We start from the raw sequence: 18,171 nt of genomic DNA, 5'->3' as shown, positions 1-18,171 counted from the left end.
AATACGATACAATCGGTGTGTTTATATGTGTGTGTGTGTGTGTGTGTGTGTGTGTGTGCAATTGCTACAGCTATTCGTAGCTTCGAAGCTAAATGAGAAATATCACGATTTACTACTCGTTATTTACGTACTTCGATATTGCGCTATAGCAAATGAGGGAAACAATAAAAGATGCCGAACTTGTCCTCGGTATCCATTTCTTTCGCCCCTTCAACGAATCCAATCGCGATAGTTATAATAATGTAATATGTGTACATTGCTTATAGATGATGTGAGCCATAAATGCACTTTTAGTCCTCCGGTCTGATCGGAATGTTCAGGCGCGTATGTAGAACGATGCAGGTACAAACGCGAAGGAGCTGCTGTCGATCGTCGATCAATTTCCCTTACATCGATCTCGAATGAATCAAGAATCTCTGGTGTTTATTTTCAATTATATTTCTGCAAGATCTCGTTTTATCACGTTAAACAAAAGCGTACATTAGTTTCTATTTTATATTAAATATGTCGGAGAAACTTAAAGCCTTGAAACATTTAACCCTTCGAGTCTCGGATTTTCATTTCCTTTCGAACCAAGTATAATAATAGGAATGAAGGAAACATTCTACTATAAGTACCAAATTATCATAGAGAGACAGAAAATCTAATATACAGAAAGGACATTCCCATAAATTTCATTTCGCTTCCTACGTCGAAGACTATATGATGAATTCATAATGTTGGATTCATAATGTTTTACAAAAAGATCCATCACAAGAATTCTACAGCCTCGATGACTGGAAGGGTTAACTTTACAATTAATGAATATCGCACCCTACTGCTACGTTAAGATTGACAATTTAATTGCAAAAAGACGATACAGCGAATACCTCTATTTAACTAAGAAACATCGGCTACAATAACATTACCACATAACGCGGCTGCCTTGCAAATTACATTCACAAGAATCCTCCGAAACGCTACAAATCATTATTACTACTAGATTATCAAATCTCCGTTAACCCTTTCGCTACGAAGAGCAACCACGTTACAAAACCGAATGTTTCCTTTCTCATACTAATATTACTTAAAATAATACAACGTAATTCCGTGTGTCTAAAGAAACGAATATATTTACTCAAGACCCTACATACGAATATTTAGGACTATCTATTAAATAAAATGCAAGCTTGATAAAAGAAAATATCAGATCTTATGAAATTTGGATACTTTTTTCGTCTTACTAAATAATTCTAATAAACGTATTCCATCCCTTACACAAACATTTGTCGATACTTTCATAGATGTGTTTCACGCAATCACCAATTATCGTAATTGTCAAATCACGCTTGAGTGACTCGATACAATAACGTAACGCTTCGACAAAATTCGTGACAATATTTTTTATTTAATCGGCAATACTCTCGTGGCGAAAGGATGGAACCGCAACCGAAAAGATCTCACTGTGCCCCAACGAAACAAGCACCGTGGATTTTTGAACGATCCATCGATCACGTTGTTTCCAATGATAGATCGTTCCGACTAGATCGACGTATCTCTACATTCGTTCGCTTCGCCAGCGTGGAGGAGACAATCGCTGCAGCCGCGTGGAGATCGAGAGGACTTCCTTTAGTTACATCGGAAGTGCGCCCCTGACGAGCGTTGACGCGTCCTCTTTCTCCTTAGGCATGAACATCGCGAACTAGGCGATAAAGATTAAAACGAGTACAGCAAAGTTATTCCCCTCGTACGGAAATGTCTAAGGGAATCTACCCTACGTCGAGCTACGGCCGTATTTTCGGTCGAGGAGTCTGCAGCCGAGTGTCTTCTCCGCGGAACACGAGGCCGAATGAAAGAAAAATATACGCTCGGCATGCACCAACAAGAAGTCAAATGGTACGAATCCTTTCCCCAACCGACATTTTTAGGCGCTTTTTAGATTATTCCATATCCATAGCTTACAATACATTCTTCAACGAGAATATATTTTTCCCGAATAGAAAGTATCGAACGTAATAAAGTATCTTCGACCTTTCCAAAACGTAAACTTTCTTTGGGATTCGTATCACAGAACTTCTGGATGTTCGTACGCTGCAATACAACAAGACGGTGCGAATCAACGCTACACGACACGTTATTACACAAGGGGCTGCGCTAGAGAGACAGTTTAACGTTGAGAAGAAACGGTGCTAGTGCACGTAGAGTTCGCGATAAGCACGGCGGATTAATGAATTACATATCACTTAATTTCTGTTCCATGTTTCGCTCTTTTTTCCATCGCTTTCTTCAAATAGAAGCCTTATCACATCAATGTTCAACGACGACGCCAGAGGAAACTACGCTCGTTCGCAACTTGAGTCACGTGGCAAGCGGAATTTTCTCATCCTTGCATTTTCTCCACAGATGCGTCTACCGTTTCGTTTTTTTCTAAATTCTAATTAGCAGATGTAAAATTGGCCCACTTCCTTCATGGCACGCTCGATTATCGCTGACAGAACACTGAATGTCGCGCTCGAACCAATTTACCCGCGAATTTTCCGAGTTCAGCCGCTTCGTTAACGAGGCTGTCGCAACATCTTTTCCTCCAAAGCGCTTCATGTTATGCCTGGCACAGTACAGTATTAGTATTATAGCTCGAGTATATTTCATTTCGTTTTATTCGATTCTGATTAAACAACGGCGTGCTCAAAAGCGTTCAGTCTCCTCGATAAAACACGAGCAATTTCGTCGCTCGACGCTCGTCACACGTCGTGACACACGAGACAGGTTCATGAATTGATGCACAATGCACACACTTTTTTTCATACTGATTCCTACGTTTTATTCATTTATGCACTTATTTGTGCATGTGTGTTTGTGTGTATCTCGTTAGAAAGAAGACGCAACTCTAAATCTTCCTTTTAAACTGAAATACCGATTCTCTTTCATCTATGATCTTTCATCTAACCCGTTGAAACAATCAACAAATTTCATTGATTCAAAAGATAACGTACTGAAAGACAAAAATTGAATAGTTACACAAGTTAATAATTATATAAAATGGCGAGTGAACGATTGAACACATTTCATTCCTTTTCCCAAATTATTCTCTTCAACGTGCGTCTTCTTCCTCAATTTATGAACGGATCGCATATCGAGTCGCTCGCTTATTTATCAAGAAATATTGAAAAATGTCTATAAAGATGGTTAATTATGATTACAATATTATAAACCTTGAACAATCCACCATCGAACAAACTTGCCAATAACATGTTCTACGTGTGAGTAATAATTTTCGCAAATGATCCAGAAACAGACCGTTCGATCGTTCGATTTCCTCGACTATCTTGTAAACTAATAAAACGTTTTACTTTCAGTCGTTTTCGTTAAGGTCTAGAATATCTCTGTTCTAAAAGACTCTCGTCTAAGCTTCTCGGTGTCTTGTGCGTGTTGAGTAGATTTTACCTCGAAAATCGCGATCCAAGGAAACGATGATAGGATGAGCAAAGAACGTTGTTCGGAAGAAATTGGTGGCATCTCGACTTCTCGAGTCGGGTAAGCTCGACGAAATTTTATGGAAAAGTAAAAATAGTAATGTCGATGTACTTTTTATTTATTGAACGATTCGCAACATCAAGAATCGTGATATGTACAATCTCACAGAAAAGCTGTTTGCGTATTGCTTCGATCGCTTAACGACGCATTGAATGATAATTCCTACGAGCATGGAAGAGCCATCCTATCATCGTGATGTAGCTATTACGTCGGTCATTCGTTTGATGGAATTTTTTATTTCTTTTCTGAACGACGTCTATTTGCGGTTCACACCGTAATGTGTAAAGAAGATCGCTAGTTCTCGTCGAAGAGTGTCTGGCGGGTACAACAACATAACAACGTGCACTATAACCGTACGAAGCTGTTCTCGGAGTAATATGAATCATAGCAAAACGCTCAGTTAATCACGCTATAGTTAAACGACTTAAATGAGACTGATTGGGGCAGAAGTAGTCGGTAGTAAGAACGGTGTCAATGAAACGTTTTGTGCCTTCGTCGCGCGTTAACTTATGGGCCACGATGTAGACATCAGAAGAAGCCAGCATCTTGTTAATAGTACGTGATGATTTTTGGTTCGTATCAGAATGTCTCAAGGAGTTAGCATTATTAGCTGCACATTGATAAACCACCTCCCTAGCAAATACAGCCGCTCTCTCCCTCCGATTCGGAGCCGTTCTGCATCGGTGATTGATTCTGCAAATCGACAGCTGCTTTCGTGTGTTAAGGCGTTATCACAGTAACTATTCGATTGCCATTAATATTCAGCTATTAATTCATTTAAAAAAAAAGGATCAGCATGTCGATCAATTTTCGTATCAATCTTACAAATTCGTGTAAATTCTAAGAAACTGCTAAACCCTAAAAAAAAATCGTATTAATAGATCTGAACGATTCCTTGTGTTTAGGCAGTATGTTGAGTCATTATATTATATCAGATTTAGAAGTTTTACAAAGAATTTCTCAAGTGTCTATACGATTTTTGACTCTGGATATCGATCGAAAATTTAGTCCCATTGAAGTTTGAGTCAGTAAATGTGTATTTTTCTTTTTCCGAAAGCTAGGATAGATGGTATTCAAAAAGCATATAAAATTTAAGTAGTTTAAAAACGGGACGGAGCATTCCCTGACATTAATAACCGTGAAATTTTACAGCCACAAAGCACCTTAATTAGAAATTATACAATGAGTGCTATCTCTCACATCCTCACGATATGATACAAAGCATTGTATATATAGGAAAAATAGAGGCAAAGTGGAATATTCTGTATATGCTAATAACTAATTGCTCAAGTACGTCATAAATTATGATCAGCTATTATCACTTGTCGGCCTTACTGTTCATTGAGTACATTAATCATAGTCGTTATCGGAGTTTTTAACGTTTTATAAACAAAATAATCATTTTTCTAGCCAGATAAGCAAGTAATTATCAGTATTTTAGGTTACTGTTCAAATTATATGAAAGAGTATTTAGCTAGCTTCATTTTCTTTCTACGAAGCTGATAGCGGAGCACAGTAGAAACTGTAGAAAATACTACAAAGACGACAGACCTTTTATATTACAGATCTTATAAGACAAAGATTTATAATGCAATATAAAAAAAAATAGAACTGCTTCTGTTATTTGTGTGGTTTTTGTATCATTAAACTTTAAGTGTTTCACTTTGTCCCTATTTTTCCTATATGTATATAAACCCTAATTAAAATATTATACAGCTAAAAATGAGACTTATACAATGATTACGAAATAAGGAAATATGTATAACGAGGAAAAATGGCAAGAACAAATTATGGTTCATAAAAAAATCAATATAAAAAAAATAATAATGCTATTAGATGTTTTTATATAAATAAAATATTACAATAATTATTAACAAAAATATCATAGTATTAGGTATAATAGCATTCTTGTCTATCCATATCCCAAATTTTAAGTTAATATATACAAATTCAATTTTGTCAAAGCTTCTGAAAATGATTTGATCTATCTAAATTTCTTTCTTTCCTTTTTTTTTTTTTTGCTTTTGTATGTGTATATATAAATGAAATATTCAGTTCCAAGTATATATAAATAATACTTCAATAGGAAATGCAACATATTAATTTATGCAGTGATTGTTCCAAATCAAGGAAAACCATTATACATGAGCAATGTTTTCTTAAAATATTTATAAAAAAAATGAGATATCATTAACTACTAATTTTGCATCGTTGAAATTATTTTTCTCCTTATGTTCATTCACAGTACGCTCGCAGGTACATATTATACGAGTTGCCTTTTATACTAAATCGGTCCACATTTCAATCCAGTGCATCCATAAATATATAAGATTTTTATTGCTCGCGTTTGCAACCAGTTCAAATCGATAACGAATAGTAGTTGACTATTACCTTGACTGCATTTACGCAATACGTAATTACATGATTTCAACATTAGTTTATCGCGTATTGCAACTTATATATACATGACGATAAATACATATGTAGTATATATATAAGTGCACCATATATCATGCAATTGCAGCACTGATCATGCATACGACTAGTATTTCATTCAAATTCTTTTTTATCAGAATGCAAAATATAAAAAAATTTAATTACTTAAAATTACAAATATTCGTAACAAACAAAATATCTGTTATAAAAATTATTTGTCGATTAAGAAAATGTTCGAAGCACTATCTAGGATGACGATTATTAACTACCGACACGTCAAAAAAGCAAGCGGCTCTGATGAAGTACAAGAGTTTAAATGAATTAAATTATGTTGATGATTTACTAGTACACACAAACACGTTATTGTGTAAAAGCAGTCTGCTTAAGCTACCGTGGGATATTTATTTTTTTTCACAAAAAAAACCATTATAGCTCCTCAGTACAGTGCTACTCCTTTTCACATTATAAACTGTGGAAAGGGTACAGACTGAATATTACTGCCCTAGCATTGAAAGTTTAATTTATAAATTAACTTATATCAGTGTGTTGTCTACCATTAGGCTGATCGGTGGTTTAACATGCACAACTGCTCTCCGATGCTTTCAGTTCAATTGGTGTGTCCTTCAGAACTACTTCTTGCACTACAGGTTTAGCAACACATTAAGGAAAACACAAAAAGATAACGGAAAAAACTGAAACTGTTAATAATGTTAAAAAATAATGTTAAAAGTAATGGATTCAAAACGATTCTTAGAAAATTAATAATGGTTATGAAAAATTTAAAACTATAGAACATACATATTTAATTATTCTAGAAAATTGATAAAATATTACTGTAAAATATATCTGAAATTTAAATAACCAATGAAGTTTCTATAAAATATATTGAAAGATTACTTTGATAGACTGAAGTCAAGTAATCTTGAAAACAAATGATATTCAAACCATATAACAAATAAAAACAGAATAAAGATTGAGGATGTAGGACATATTTCTTAGTGCTATATTTGAAGAAAGAAAAATCCCTGAAATATGATTATGTATATGTACCATGCAGATGTGCACATTACGTATCTTACATAAAGGATACTGTCTTCGGGTGGCTTATTTTCAGTGGAATCCATGCCTGGTAAAGCTGCTGCTACTCTTCTAAAGAGCTGGCCAATGAATAGAATAGAATTAATACATTACAATTTTAATTAATATAGCAAAGAATAAATGTTTACTAAGTAATAGAAACTTACCTGTTTCACATTATATCCAGCTTTAGCACTAGTTTCAATAAACATTACATTTAACTCTTTAGCTTTTCGTTCACCTTCTTCCATTGAAACTTGTCTTTTATCACCCAAATCTGTTTTATTACCCACTAACATAATAATTACATCACTTCCTCTTTCAGTCCGTACATCATCAATCCATTTTGATGTTTGATGAAATGAGTTTGCATCTGTATATATAGTTCACTTGAGCTCATGATATAACATGACATAGCCTACACTTTATCTCTATTTCAAATTAAACTTACTAGTAATATCATACACCACCACTGCAACAGTAGAATCTCTGATATAACTAGGTATCAAAGATCTAAACCGTTCCTGGCCTGCAGTATCCCATAACTGTAATCTTACAGTTCTATCCTCCAGATACATAGTTTTGCTTAAAAAATCTATACCTATTGTAGCCTGTAATAAATAATATAGTATTTTATTGTAACTTTCCATATAAAATCATTTCATTATACCTAAAATATTTTAATTAAAACTACTGTATTGAAATTTCATATTTTAATAAGTTCACAAAATAGAAGTAATAATACTTGACGATAATCTTATGATATTTTGTTTCTTTAATGTCATCTATTATAAAAAATCAATGTCTTGGCCCACCCTATTGTCTCTCCTCACTGATAATTGACACTGTCCATTTTATACAACAAAAGTGTAAAACATATAAAAATCATAACTACAATAAAATGAAATGAAAAAAAAATGAAAGATAAAGATATAGACAAAAGTACAAATTTATGACATTCTCATAAGATCATTGGGAAATATGCCAATGAGATATGGATACTCTCAGAAATTTGGATTGTAGGTTGTGTGGTAAAAGAGAAAATTAAAGAACTGTTATATTTAAATATTTATAAGATAACATATTAATCTATGTCACTAAAGAAATCAATTTGTTATTTGGTATTTATTTAAGACTATATGTAAATTTTATGACATATGCATAAATATATGTATACCACAAAACCTATAGTTTCATACCTGATACGTGTTGTCAAAGCTGTCATACATAAACCGTGTGATAAGAGAAGTTTTTCCAACTGCAACATCAAATCACACGATTAATGGAAAAAATGTACTATTATACGTTTAAAAAATCAAAATACAAAATAGAATATAGTTGTACCGAATGTAATTCAGAAACATACATGATAATGAATTATTATTATAAATTTAAATCATATTGTAGCCATTTCTAAAAATATATAATTCATAATAAAATTACTATCTTCCCTTACATAAAATATAAATTATTGAAATTTATTCACTGTGATTAGATTTTGCAATATTGCGGTATATCGATATAGTCTGCAATCGTTTAAAATGAAACAAATATATAAAACAGCGATACGAGATTAAGTGCATAAATAATGAATTTTAATGGTTAATAGACATTTTTTATGAAAATGATGGGATTGTACAACTAGGTAAATATAAAATTATAGGTATTGTTTAGACTAGATGCAATTTTAGGATGGTGATAACAAGAACGACGCCAAATTCGATCGCAACGATAAAGTTGCACAGTGACCAGAAATATTGATCTATAACCTAGAACGGTCATCATTGGAACTGATAGATACGACAGAAAATATGGTATTTGATACACGAAAAATCATCAGCAAGATAAAACGGACATGTACATCAACAATATTGATCCAAAATCAACGGAAGTAGATTTAGAAAATACATACCGCTCTGTTCACCGAGAAAGACAAGCTTAAATTTACGCAACGGGTTTCCAAAATCACCCGAAGACGACATTTTCTTCGTATATTAGAACTACTACGCGATTGATTATAAGTACTAAGCACACGTGAATAACTTAATTGATGCAACGAGTCATTAATTTTCACGAGAAATCATCTAACTTGACAGGTCGCAAAGCCACTCCTTCCTTCACTTGTAGGGTAGCCACGTTTAACTGGGAAGTGACGTCATTGGTTAGTTGTTAGTCTTGTTAGTTTCTAATCTTATTCCTCTAGATGGCGCTAAAAAATTTCAAATACATGGAAAAAATTTTTTTTCTGTTACTGAAGATTTCCACAAAAATGTTTCTATAATAATTTCGCAAATGTGTTATAAAAACAATATGTTAAAAAATTATTAATGTCATATGTGTGGGGATTCAAAACGCTTGAAAATAAATTACAAAATGTTTTATTAGTAACTGTGTTAGATAAAATCTGTACAATCTCAATGGTATAAGTCTCAAGACAATTAAGTTTTGTTTCTCAAACAATAGGTAAATTTATGTTATTCAGAAATTGTAATTTTTCTCGTAATACATCTAGAAAAATACTTCGTAGTATTGTGATAATCAATTTGTTTAGTTGAACGTTTATGTACATATTAGATACGCTTGTGCACACACGATATATACAATGTAGGTATAATATTTTTTGATCTTTTTATTGTTGATGAAGTCTATTATTATTTAAGTTCCTATGAGGATCTTCAACCACAATGGAATTACAAAGTAGGTCATAAACAGTTCTGTTAAACCTGAAGAAAAATAAGGCAAAGCATATAGGAAATAGAAATGCTAAAATCATATTCTTCACAACTGATCTTCCAAGTGCCAGTGGTAAACCTAAATCTATTCCTGGTGAAACAAGTACAACATCAGGATCATCAGGTCTATCAACAGGTGTAACACTACGGCACTGAACTACCTTTAATCCCATCATGAATTTTCCAGGTGTTGCACCACCAATACGACCATTTACACCATGTTGAAGCCAAAATGCCTAAAAAAATGTTTTCATTAAGCATTCATTACTTGTATTATTTTCTATCAATAATATACATACCTCAAAAATGCACACTATTACACGATGAATTATTTCTAGTATTAATATGCCATATGTCATTTCCAAAGCCATTTTATAATCAATTCTCAAGTTTGCTCGTACCAAGTCTAGATCATCTATATCTCTAAAATAAGATAGGACGATGGCAAGTCAAAGAAAGATGAAACTATAAAGAGAAAAGGATTAATCATACATACATGAAATCAAAAACATCAATAGCAATGAAAGTAATGGAAAACTTCAAAAGAAACAACATTATTGTATCTATAAATTCTGCTGCAAATCTCTTCCATATTGGAGGTATACGGTATTCAAATCCTGAAAAAATTGTTTTCTTAAATCTTAATGGAAAAGATAATCATGACATTAGATGATACAGATGAAAATGTATGTTTCAAAAATACTGCATTATGCGTAGCTATTTAAAGACACATAAGTCAGCCAAACATTTTGAAAACAATTATACGAAATGCAGTACTTTTGTAATAAAAGCACATATAGTACTAGCTGAACCTCTGTTGGAATGTGATGGACACAGGAGATATCGTTATGACCTTCTACCTTCAGCTCCAGGAGGCTGGAACGGAGGTCCTACATAATCTTGCGGCCTTCTTTGTCTGAGTGGATCGTTTTCCTGGCCATTCGTGTCAACAATTAACCTATGTGTATTTGCTACATTTGATACTTGTGATGAGAATGATGGTACACCTATAATTATTCTATTTTATAGAATAATTTTGCTACATTAAGAACTCATAGTAACTTGTAAATTACATGCTTCATGAGATGACAGCAATGTGACAATCTTACCAGATGATGGATTTATTATTTGTCCAGACATTAAATAATATGGAAACATTGCAGCCATGCTTTGCCAAGCATAGGCTTCATGTAACCATTTTTCTAATTTTTTAAAATATTCCGAACGTTCTTCAGCAGCTATCATTCGTAGTTGGTCTTTATTTTCGCTGGATTTATCCTCTTTTGTATCTTCATTTTTGTCATCTGCCATATTGCTGTTTCGTAAAAACGTATCAAATAGAAATATTATCAACCTGCTCGAAGGAATAATTTTGTTTTAAGATTATATAGTATGGTCCAAGTCGGTTTGCTTAAAATAACAAATAATGATGCTCGGTAATTATCAGTAAGAATAATTTATATTCACACGAAATATTAATTTTCGCACGCAAAATAGCAGACTAACATAAAAATAGTGAAAAGTCAATCCACAACATTAACAATAAATAGGTGAAACAATCATACGCCTACTTTACACGTAATTCTTGCTCTTTACATTGGAGAAAGATAGTCTCGAATAAAATTTTGCGTATTTACTTAAAGCTGACGTGTAGAATAACAAATAGATGATCATTGATTTTTTAAAAATTCACTAGTAATGTCATAAAAATATCATCGTAACAATATTACATGATCCTTAACGTATTTTCTTCTTAAATTTAACGCTCAAAGAATCGTTAAAAATTTGTTATTGACAAACATTTATCTCGTCCAATCGAATTCATCAACATGTTATAACTGAATAAAAATGCAAGTCGTATAAATGCTACTATAAGATGCTTTGTATATGAATCAAAATGAAAGGTTATTATAAATACGTGAAACGCATACAATTGTGACCTATTAAAACATTTCATTTATAAAAATGCATCTTTAAAGAAACAACTGAACCGAACAAAATCGAGCATAACCTATGTAAGAGAATCCTAATAAACGCAATACTTTTATTTGATGAATATAAATTATACAGAAAATTCGTATAGAAAAAGATAATATGAACACCTTGATCACGGGAAGCCAGAGAGACGAAACGTAGGAAATGAAAAGTACCGAATAAAAATAAAAAGTTACTACTCGCTGGCAGAACTGAATTGCGGGAACTAAAAACTCTAGTACGCTTCCCAAACCAGGTGGCAGTGTACGGTAGTTCGCATTGCGGCGCTAGCTTCTCAGGGCATGACGTACTCGAAGCATTCGTGCAGTAATCACGGTCAGAGAACGTTTCTGACGACTCGTCTCTTTCAGTATTTCGCGTTTACGAAATAAATAAGAGCGTAACGGATAGGTGTCGTGAAGTAGTGTGTCGTGCTGATTAGCTGTGTTCAATTATAGGCGTTAAGAGTGACAGTTTGATCTTGTCTTGAACAGGGTGTGGGCCACGACGCCAGAAGAAACATTTAGGTAAGATCATCTTAACTTTGATCGTGTAATAACATTTTCCTTGGTTATATTACCGAGCACTTAACCGGAAGGTAATATATACGTAAGATAACTAACAATTTTTCGAAAAACACGGTATTTTTCGTAGAAAAATCGAGTTACGGTGATTCCTCAGTCACGCGTCAATTCGATGGAATGTCGCGCTAGAATTCTGAGAATATAAGCGGTGAGTTACAATGAAAAATCGAATCTCCCTCTTTCACCGACGCTGTAAACAATTACTTAAACGCGGCGCACATTTCCCATTGTCTTGAAAACCCGTATTTGACCGTTATTAGCATATTATTCACCAGCGAAGAGTATCAATGAGTTAGACTAGCGTGTGAAGATCGAAAATTCGATTTAGTTCCAATTCCAAAGCAGAGGTTAAGTTATAGTTGAAAATAACCTCTCAAATATACACCTTTATCAAATACACTAACATGAAACATACGCGATGCTCCAAATCGGAACACGCAGCGTAGAATAACCGCAGAGAATGTTAAAAAGCACAAGTTCGATTGAAATTCTATGATTACGAAAAGCAATTCGTGATCCACGTGCTGTGCGAGTTGCATGCGTGTGCTCTAGCGAGGAACAAAAAAACCGTTGGTAAACGAGGCCGACAAACATCTAGATACACGCGTGACGTTGCGTCAATATTTCAGGACAAATCGCCCGAATAAGATTTAACCGGCAATGTTGCGGATCGCTTAAATCCCCTCTCGCGGGTTAGAATAAATGCAGTTTTCCATCGATCCGTTTTTGGTAGATACTCTATGGCTATATCTCGTGGGAATCTTCTTGATACCTATTATGGAAACGCGTTGCTCTTGATGGAGTGTCCCGCGTTACAAAAAAGGAGTACAGAAAAAAGGGAAAAGAAACGATCGAGGAAAGGAAAGATACGAAACGATATATGAAAAAAACTTTGGTTGATTTGGTAGGATGCGTACGAATAAAAGATATAGCTTTCCCCCAAATCACGCATGAGGTGAACGGCCGCAGGCATACTGAATCTCATTCACTCGTCGTAAGCACCTTTACGTTTTCGGAACCGGTTGCACCGAATTTATGGGAAAATGGCCGAGCACCGTGAGAGCCTGTACGTCTTGTGCGGCTTTTCTCAGTCTGCTGTCGCTCGTTCTTTTAATCTGAGCCGGTCGAACGCGGACAACGTCGCGGCATACCGCATCGCATACTAATTTCGCGGCGTCCCGGTCAAATTAAATGCGCTTCTACACGCGACACGTTTCCGGTTCCGCCGACATTTCGACAGCTCTGCCAGTGTCATTAAAAACTATCGTCGGTAAAACTAAGGTTTCTGTTTTATTCTTTTAGCAAATGTATCTCTTTATATTTTGAAAATAAGAACACGAACACATTCGATTACATTAACTTAAATTCCGTTAAAACGCTAAATGTAGTTGTTTCTTATACCTTCCTGTCTTTTTCGAATTATCGATCGATGAAAATTGGCGATTTTTCGCCGTTTGATCAGTGTGTTTCTCGATAACCACTGTTTCCGTTGATTGAGTTCTCTGGCGTAGGGGAAGCTCACGATAACACAAATTGCCCTACTCGATCGTGCAACAACGCTAGCGGCTTGCAGCAACATTCCAAATCTCCTAATCCATTGTACACGGAAACATAAATAAATGTGATGACTCGATTAAAAATTGTAAACGGAAAAGGAGATGTAACGTAAAATTTTAATAATAAAATATCATAGATGTGCGCAAAGTAATAGCACTACATAAATTTCTACATTACTACGTATAAAGATAAATACTTTATCATTGATCATGCGATCTGTGTCATAAAGCTGATACAGCCGGAGGTTCCAGATAAAATATTTCCTTTCCTTTTGCTGCTGTATTTCATTCGTATTTTAATATCTTGTCTATAAATGGATTTCGAGTTTAATCACGCGGGTTTAATTTTTCGAACGTTATCGGTTGCGACAATATATTCTCCACCACATTGCCGGTGAAACTGCAGTTATTTGTGATCATCGATTATTAATAATCGCCACGGAGAAACAATGACGGTTTCCATTCTACCAGTGCAATCGAGACGTAAATTAATATTTCCATAGTTTCGTACAATTTACAGACAGACGTTGCTTTTCACCGACCTAATATAAGTAATCCGTCCGCGTGTAATTTATTCGCGTTGATTATAAATCGGTAGATTGCAAATGTATCCCCGAGGAGAGCTTCAACCCCTGAGGAGTGAGAAATACGCGAATTGCTGCGCGCCAATTTTAATGGAACTTTGCAAAGCGGATACAGAATCGAAAGATATCTGACGAACGTTCAGTTGTCTCCATAATACTCGATGAATTTTGTTTCTCACGGAATTTTGCTTCTGCGTTGAATTCTTGGTTGTAACCGTGTCTCGGCAGAAGGTTTCCAGCCACATAGTTTCTCGTTCCTTATAACAAAGGGAAGCAACGTCACGGACGGTCTTTTCTCTCGTCGAAATTCCAAGGATTCCGTTCTCGATTTTCAACCGTCGCATTCCCGCCAATTTCGCCACTGTACAGGGACTCGCCTCCGCAATTCGATTCACGCAAAAGTATCGCGGATCGTCCGTTGTGATCGATGCACGATTGCTATCGGGAACAATGGGTTTGCATTCGTGGACTTCCGCCAGAGTGAAACGCATACGCCCAACGATTTACAATGGCCAGGCAATGGGGTTTCGAATTGGACGCTCTCGTGTAGAACTGGTGAAGTGACGAATCTAAAAATCCTTTTTATTGCGTACATCGAATTTCGACGACCAGTTTAGGATACCCGCATGAAACTAAGCGATCGATGGTCTAATTAATTAGCGAAAATGTGATTCTGGTTAGTTCTGCAAGAGTGGTTTCGTGTCGTGGATGGGTTAATTAGATCCTATCTACGGGAAATTCTAAAGAACGAACAGACCGAAGGTTATAAGAAGCCTGTCTGTTCTTCTCTTTATTCTCCATTTCGAAAGCTCCATGCCGCGACCGCATCGTTGATATTCTAAATGTATGCCAACTGCAAGATTCACAGGCGAGTAAACAATATGTGTTTGCGAGTGAAAAATACACTATCGATCAGATTTGATACCTACATTACATTTGGAATTGACACAAAGTTCTGTTTTTTTATAGCATTAAAGCATGAAAACGTAAGGAAAACAGTGTGATGTTTAATGCGTCGAAAGTGAAGCTTCTCTGTCGATGACTAGAGTAATTTCGCTAACGGCGTCGTTCTATAAACTGATTTCCACTGAAATTCCGTGCGTGTGAATAGCGGCACAGATGAGCTCTTCGTCCTTTCCACGAATAGAGCCGGATGAAATCTGGTTTCAAGGCGTGGAAACTCCAATTTTTGCCTAGTTGCGCAGAAAATGTCATCGGCAGGTTCAATGGAAACGAGATCATCTATTTTAGTATAGCAATATCCCAACTTATTTCTGTAGGATTGTTTTATTACGAAGATTGAACGACAGTGTGGATTTTTCGATAGCTTAAAACGCCCAATTAACTCGCTGACATACTACAGAATGTTAAAGAAACAACATATAAAATGACGATATCGACAAGATAAGAGTATCAATTTTAAAAAAGAAACGGATAAAGCATCGATATTTCACCTATACGCAGATGTTTCTTCGTTTTACGAAATAGCAGAGAGGTATTTTCTTCTGGTTTACGATCTAAACATTCTAAACAGCGCGCAGAAAATTTGCATTTTAACGCATGTAACGGTACTTCCTGAATCATAGTTTTTCAATATCCTCTAATATTTGTCCAGTATTCGTGGAAAGCCTTGCAAAATATTCCTAAGTTTTACGCAGTATGCGTGATATAATATCGTCTTATGGTCAGTCGATCCTCTGTTTGTTTTAGAAACAAATATATCGCGATACGTAATGTATCGATTAAGTAAATGGAACAGATAACAAACTCAGCTTTGTACCGTGATATAACGCAAGAACATCGCGAACAGATCTGTAATTACAGTGGTAATGAAGCATGTCTTAAAATGCACTGTGACTGATCAAAATAATAATTCGAGTCTCCTTCGATTAGCGTGATCAATGAAGCGCATTAAGCATTACGTAAGCTATGATAAATTAGATTTATAGTGCCGTGACTATGCTTGAAATTCTGTAGAAAATTTCGAAAGTTCAAAGTTCGCTAACGTCACGTTTTGATAAGGAAATTCCGATTCCGCGAATAAGATGAAGAAAAACGGAGTTGGTAACCCGGACTTTCCGACGAATCAACATCCTATTTCTGAATCAATCGTCGCAATCTTCGCGTCGGAATGAATTTACGATATCCGCAAACGAGATAATGTTTTCATTTTAAAAACGATCAAGCCTGATTAACAGACAGCTGCTTTTTATTCCGAGTGACCGACATTTCTGAAATACCAATCAATCAACATGAATCATACGCTTCACGATGCAGATCGGCATTCTCGTGCCAGTGAAACAGTATCTGGAAATCGACGTGCATCTCGAAGGATGCACGGGTCGACGATTACGCATACAATGGACTTTCGATCCTATTGTGCGATCGCGATTTCCTCAGTTTGTCATCGATCACTGATAGAAATGGTAGAGACGTAGCAAGAAGTGTATCTAGTAAAGAGCAACAGAGATATTATTTCGTTGATGTATTTCAATTCCGAAACGTTGGTTCGACGATCTATGATGAAAATTAATGGTAAAAAGAAGTGAGAGAATGGGAGCGACATCTGAAGTTGTCGATATCAATGGCGAAATTACAGTCTGTGAAATAAAACTTCTTGTAAAGCGTGGTTAGTTACACCAATGGGGTAGATGCTCTCTAGAAAAGAGTTCCGCTTTACAGACAGCTTCATCAGTTAGCCCATACCGATCAATATCCGAAACAATCTCGAGTACTTAATCACGTACTCGATATATTACGATATTCGGCGATAGAAACAGCGAAAGAGGACGCAAATAAGACGAAGAATATTCTAATTACAAGACACTTTCCTCCAAGATTAATTCGTTCAACATTTAAATTAATTAACTCGTCTTATCGAATAGTGTGATCATCAACGTATGGTCGGATTAAATCCGCACATAACTATTTTAGCTAATGTTTGTTCTGCCTGGAAGATGATGATGATCGTGTTGAAACACGCGTGCGCGCAAAATACCACGGAACATCGTAATCTACGGCAAATAAAACTAGGCGTTCTGTTATCGTGCTACGATTCGAAGATGTTTGACTCGAAATAAAATTTATTCATTGGTTGTGCAAAGTTCCACGATATCTATGGTTATCTATTTCGACGGTAACGCTGAGACTGATCACGATCGCGAATTACGAACTGCTTATTCAGCGCGAACATCGCATCGAGAAATTGATCGACTTTCCTAGGCTCGTTCCGTCGTTCTGAGATCCACTCGACATTTATTTACGCTCGAAGATTTCTTATAATTCGGTCCATAGATCGTGAATGGCAAATTGTTTATTGATTTTCTATTTTCTAATTGCTTTATATGTTTTTTATGGCAAATGCATGAATAGAAATCACGCGAAATACGACGAGAATCTGATTAGGTATTTTGTGGAATTTATCGGCCTTGTTAAATCATCGTTTAATAACGAGTATCGTAACGTGGTATTTATAGAAATAACTATCTTTCCTTTTAGGATTGTAATGCTAGTTCTGATGCAAAGATAATCTATGCAATAGCACGGCACCTCATTGAACGTATTGCCATTCTATTTTCCTAATTGAAAGGGCTATATCGAGCTGCAGTGTAATACTTTTTCGATTCCTTCGCGTTCCGCTTCATTATTTGCATTGCCACGCGTCTATCCGCAGAAATTCATTAAGAAGATTCACGTACCTACATAAACGTAAAAC

The 18,171-nt window shown here is 35.3% G+C and overlaps 3 protein-coding genes across 10 annotated transcripts in view; 1 reads left to right on the top strand and 2 right to left on the bottom strand.

The window, feature by feature from the left end:
* Window positions 1–417: 417 nt before the first annotated feature.
* LOC122571115 (ras-related protein Rab6) lies at window positions 418–9,177 on the bottom strand. 2 transcript variants are annotated; one of them, XM_043734452.1, is made up of 6 exons: window positions 8,939–9,177; window positions 8,226–8,284; window positions 7,478–7,637; window positions 7,194–7,399; window positions 7,040–7,106; window positions 418–4,220 (listed from the first exon to the last, which is right to left on the bottom strand). In XM_043734452.1, the coding sequence occupies exons 1-6, from the start codon at window positions 9,006–9,008 to the stop codon at window positions 4,147–4,149; spliced, it is 636 nt and encodes a 211-aa protein (XP_043590387.1). In that variant the 5' UTR covers window positions 9,009–9,177; the 3' UTR covers window positions 418–4,146. The 2 variants fall into 2 exon arrangements, with proteins under 2 accessions (XP_043590387.1, XP_043590388.1); XM_043734453.1 differs by lacking the exon at window positions 418–4,220 and adding an exon at window positions 5,335–6,590 and having other exon boundaries at window positions 8,939–9,175.
* A 211-nt stretch (window positions 9,178–9,388) lies between these two features.
* Window positions 9,389–18,171, bottom strand: part of LOC122571113 (protein FAM8A1) — a 34,724-nt gene continuing 25,941 nt past the window's right edge. The window contains exons 1-6 of one of the 6 annotated variants that reach the window (XM_043734444.1): window positions 11,861–11,975; window positions 10,868–11,073; window positions 10,619–10,765; window positions 10,255–10,375; window positions 10,058–10,181; window positions 9,389–9,994 (exon numbers count right to left, since the gene is read on the bottom strand). In XM_043734444.1, the coding sequence (XP_043590379.1) occupies window positions 9,656–9,994; window positions 10,058–10,181; window positions 10,255–10,375; window positions 10,619–10,765; window positions 10,868–11,069 (933 nt within the window). In that variant the 5' untranslated portion in view covers window positions 11,070–11,073; window positions 11,861–11,975 and the 3' untranslated portion in view covers window positions 9,389–9,655. The other 5 variants (XM_043734443.1, XM_043734441.1, XM_043734442.1 and 2 more) reach the window with 5 other exon arrangements.
* LOC122571112 (beta-arrestin-1) overlaps window positions 12,065–18,171 on the top strand; it is a 28,004-nt gene continuing 21,897 nt past the window's right edge. Inside the window, exon 1 of one of the 2 annotated variants that reach the window (XM_043734434.1) lies at window positions 12,065–12,259. Coding sequence is in view for 1 of the 2 variants with exons in the window: in XM_043734432.1 (XP_043590367.1) it covers window positions 16,989–16,991 (3 nt within the window). In the remaining variant the exon portion in view is untranslated. Of the gene's footprint in view, window positions 12,260–16,966; window positions 16,992–18,171 lie in introns of those variants that run through there. The other variant, XM_043734432.1, reaches the window with a different exon arrangement.

This window comes from Bombus pyrosoma, linkage group LG9 (genome assembly GCF_014825855.1).
Source record: "Bombus pyrosoma isolate SC7728 linkage group LG9, ASM1482585v1, whole genome shotgun sequence".
Lineage (NCBI taxonomy): Eukaryota > Metazoa > Arthropoda > Insecta > Hymenoptera > Apidae > Bombus > Bombus pyrosoma.
This window is presented reverse-complemented; position numbering and strand designations above follow the sequence as displayed.

Bases quoted from the DNA above. Each gene is read 5' to 3' on its own strand.
- LOC122571115 (XM_043734452.1), bottom strand. From the start codon at position 9,008: ATGTCGTCTTCGGGTGATTTTGGAAACCCGTTGCGTAAATTTAAGCTT. The intron at 8,285-8,938 runs GTATGTATTTTC...TTGATGTTGCAG, and splicing joins CTTTCTCGGTGAACAGAGCG to TTGGAAAAACTTCTCTTATC. The intron at 7,638-8,225 runs GTATGAAACTAT...TATTTATTACAG, and splicing joins GCTTTGACAACACGTATCAG to GCTACAATAGGTATAGATTT.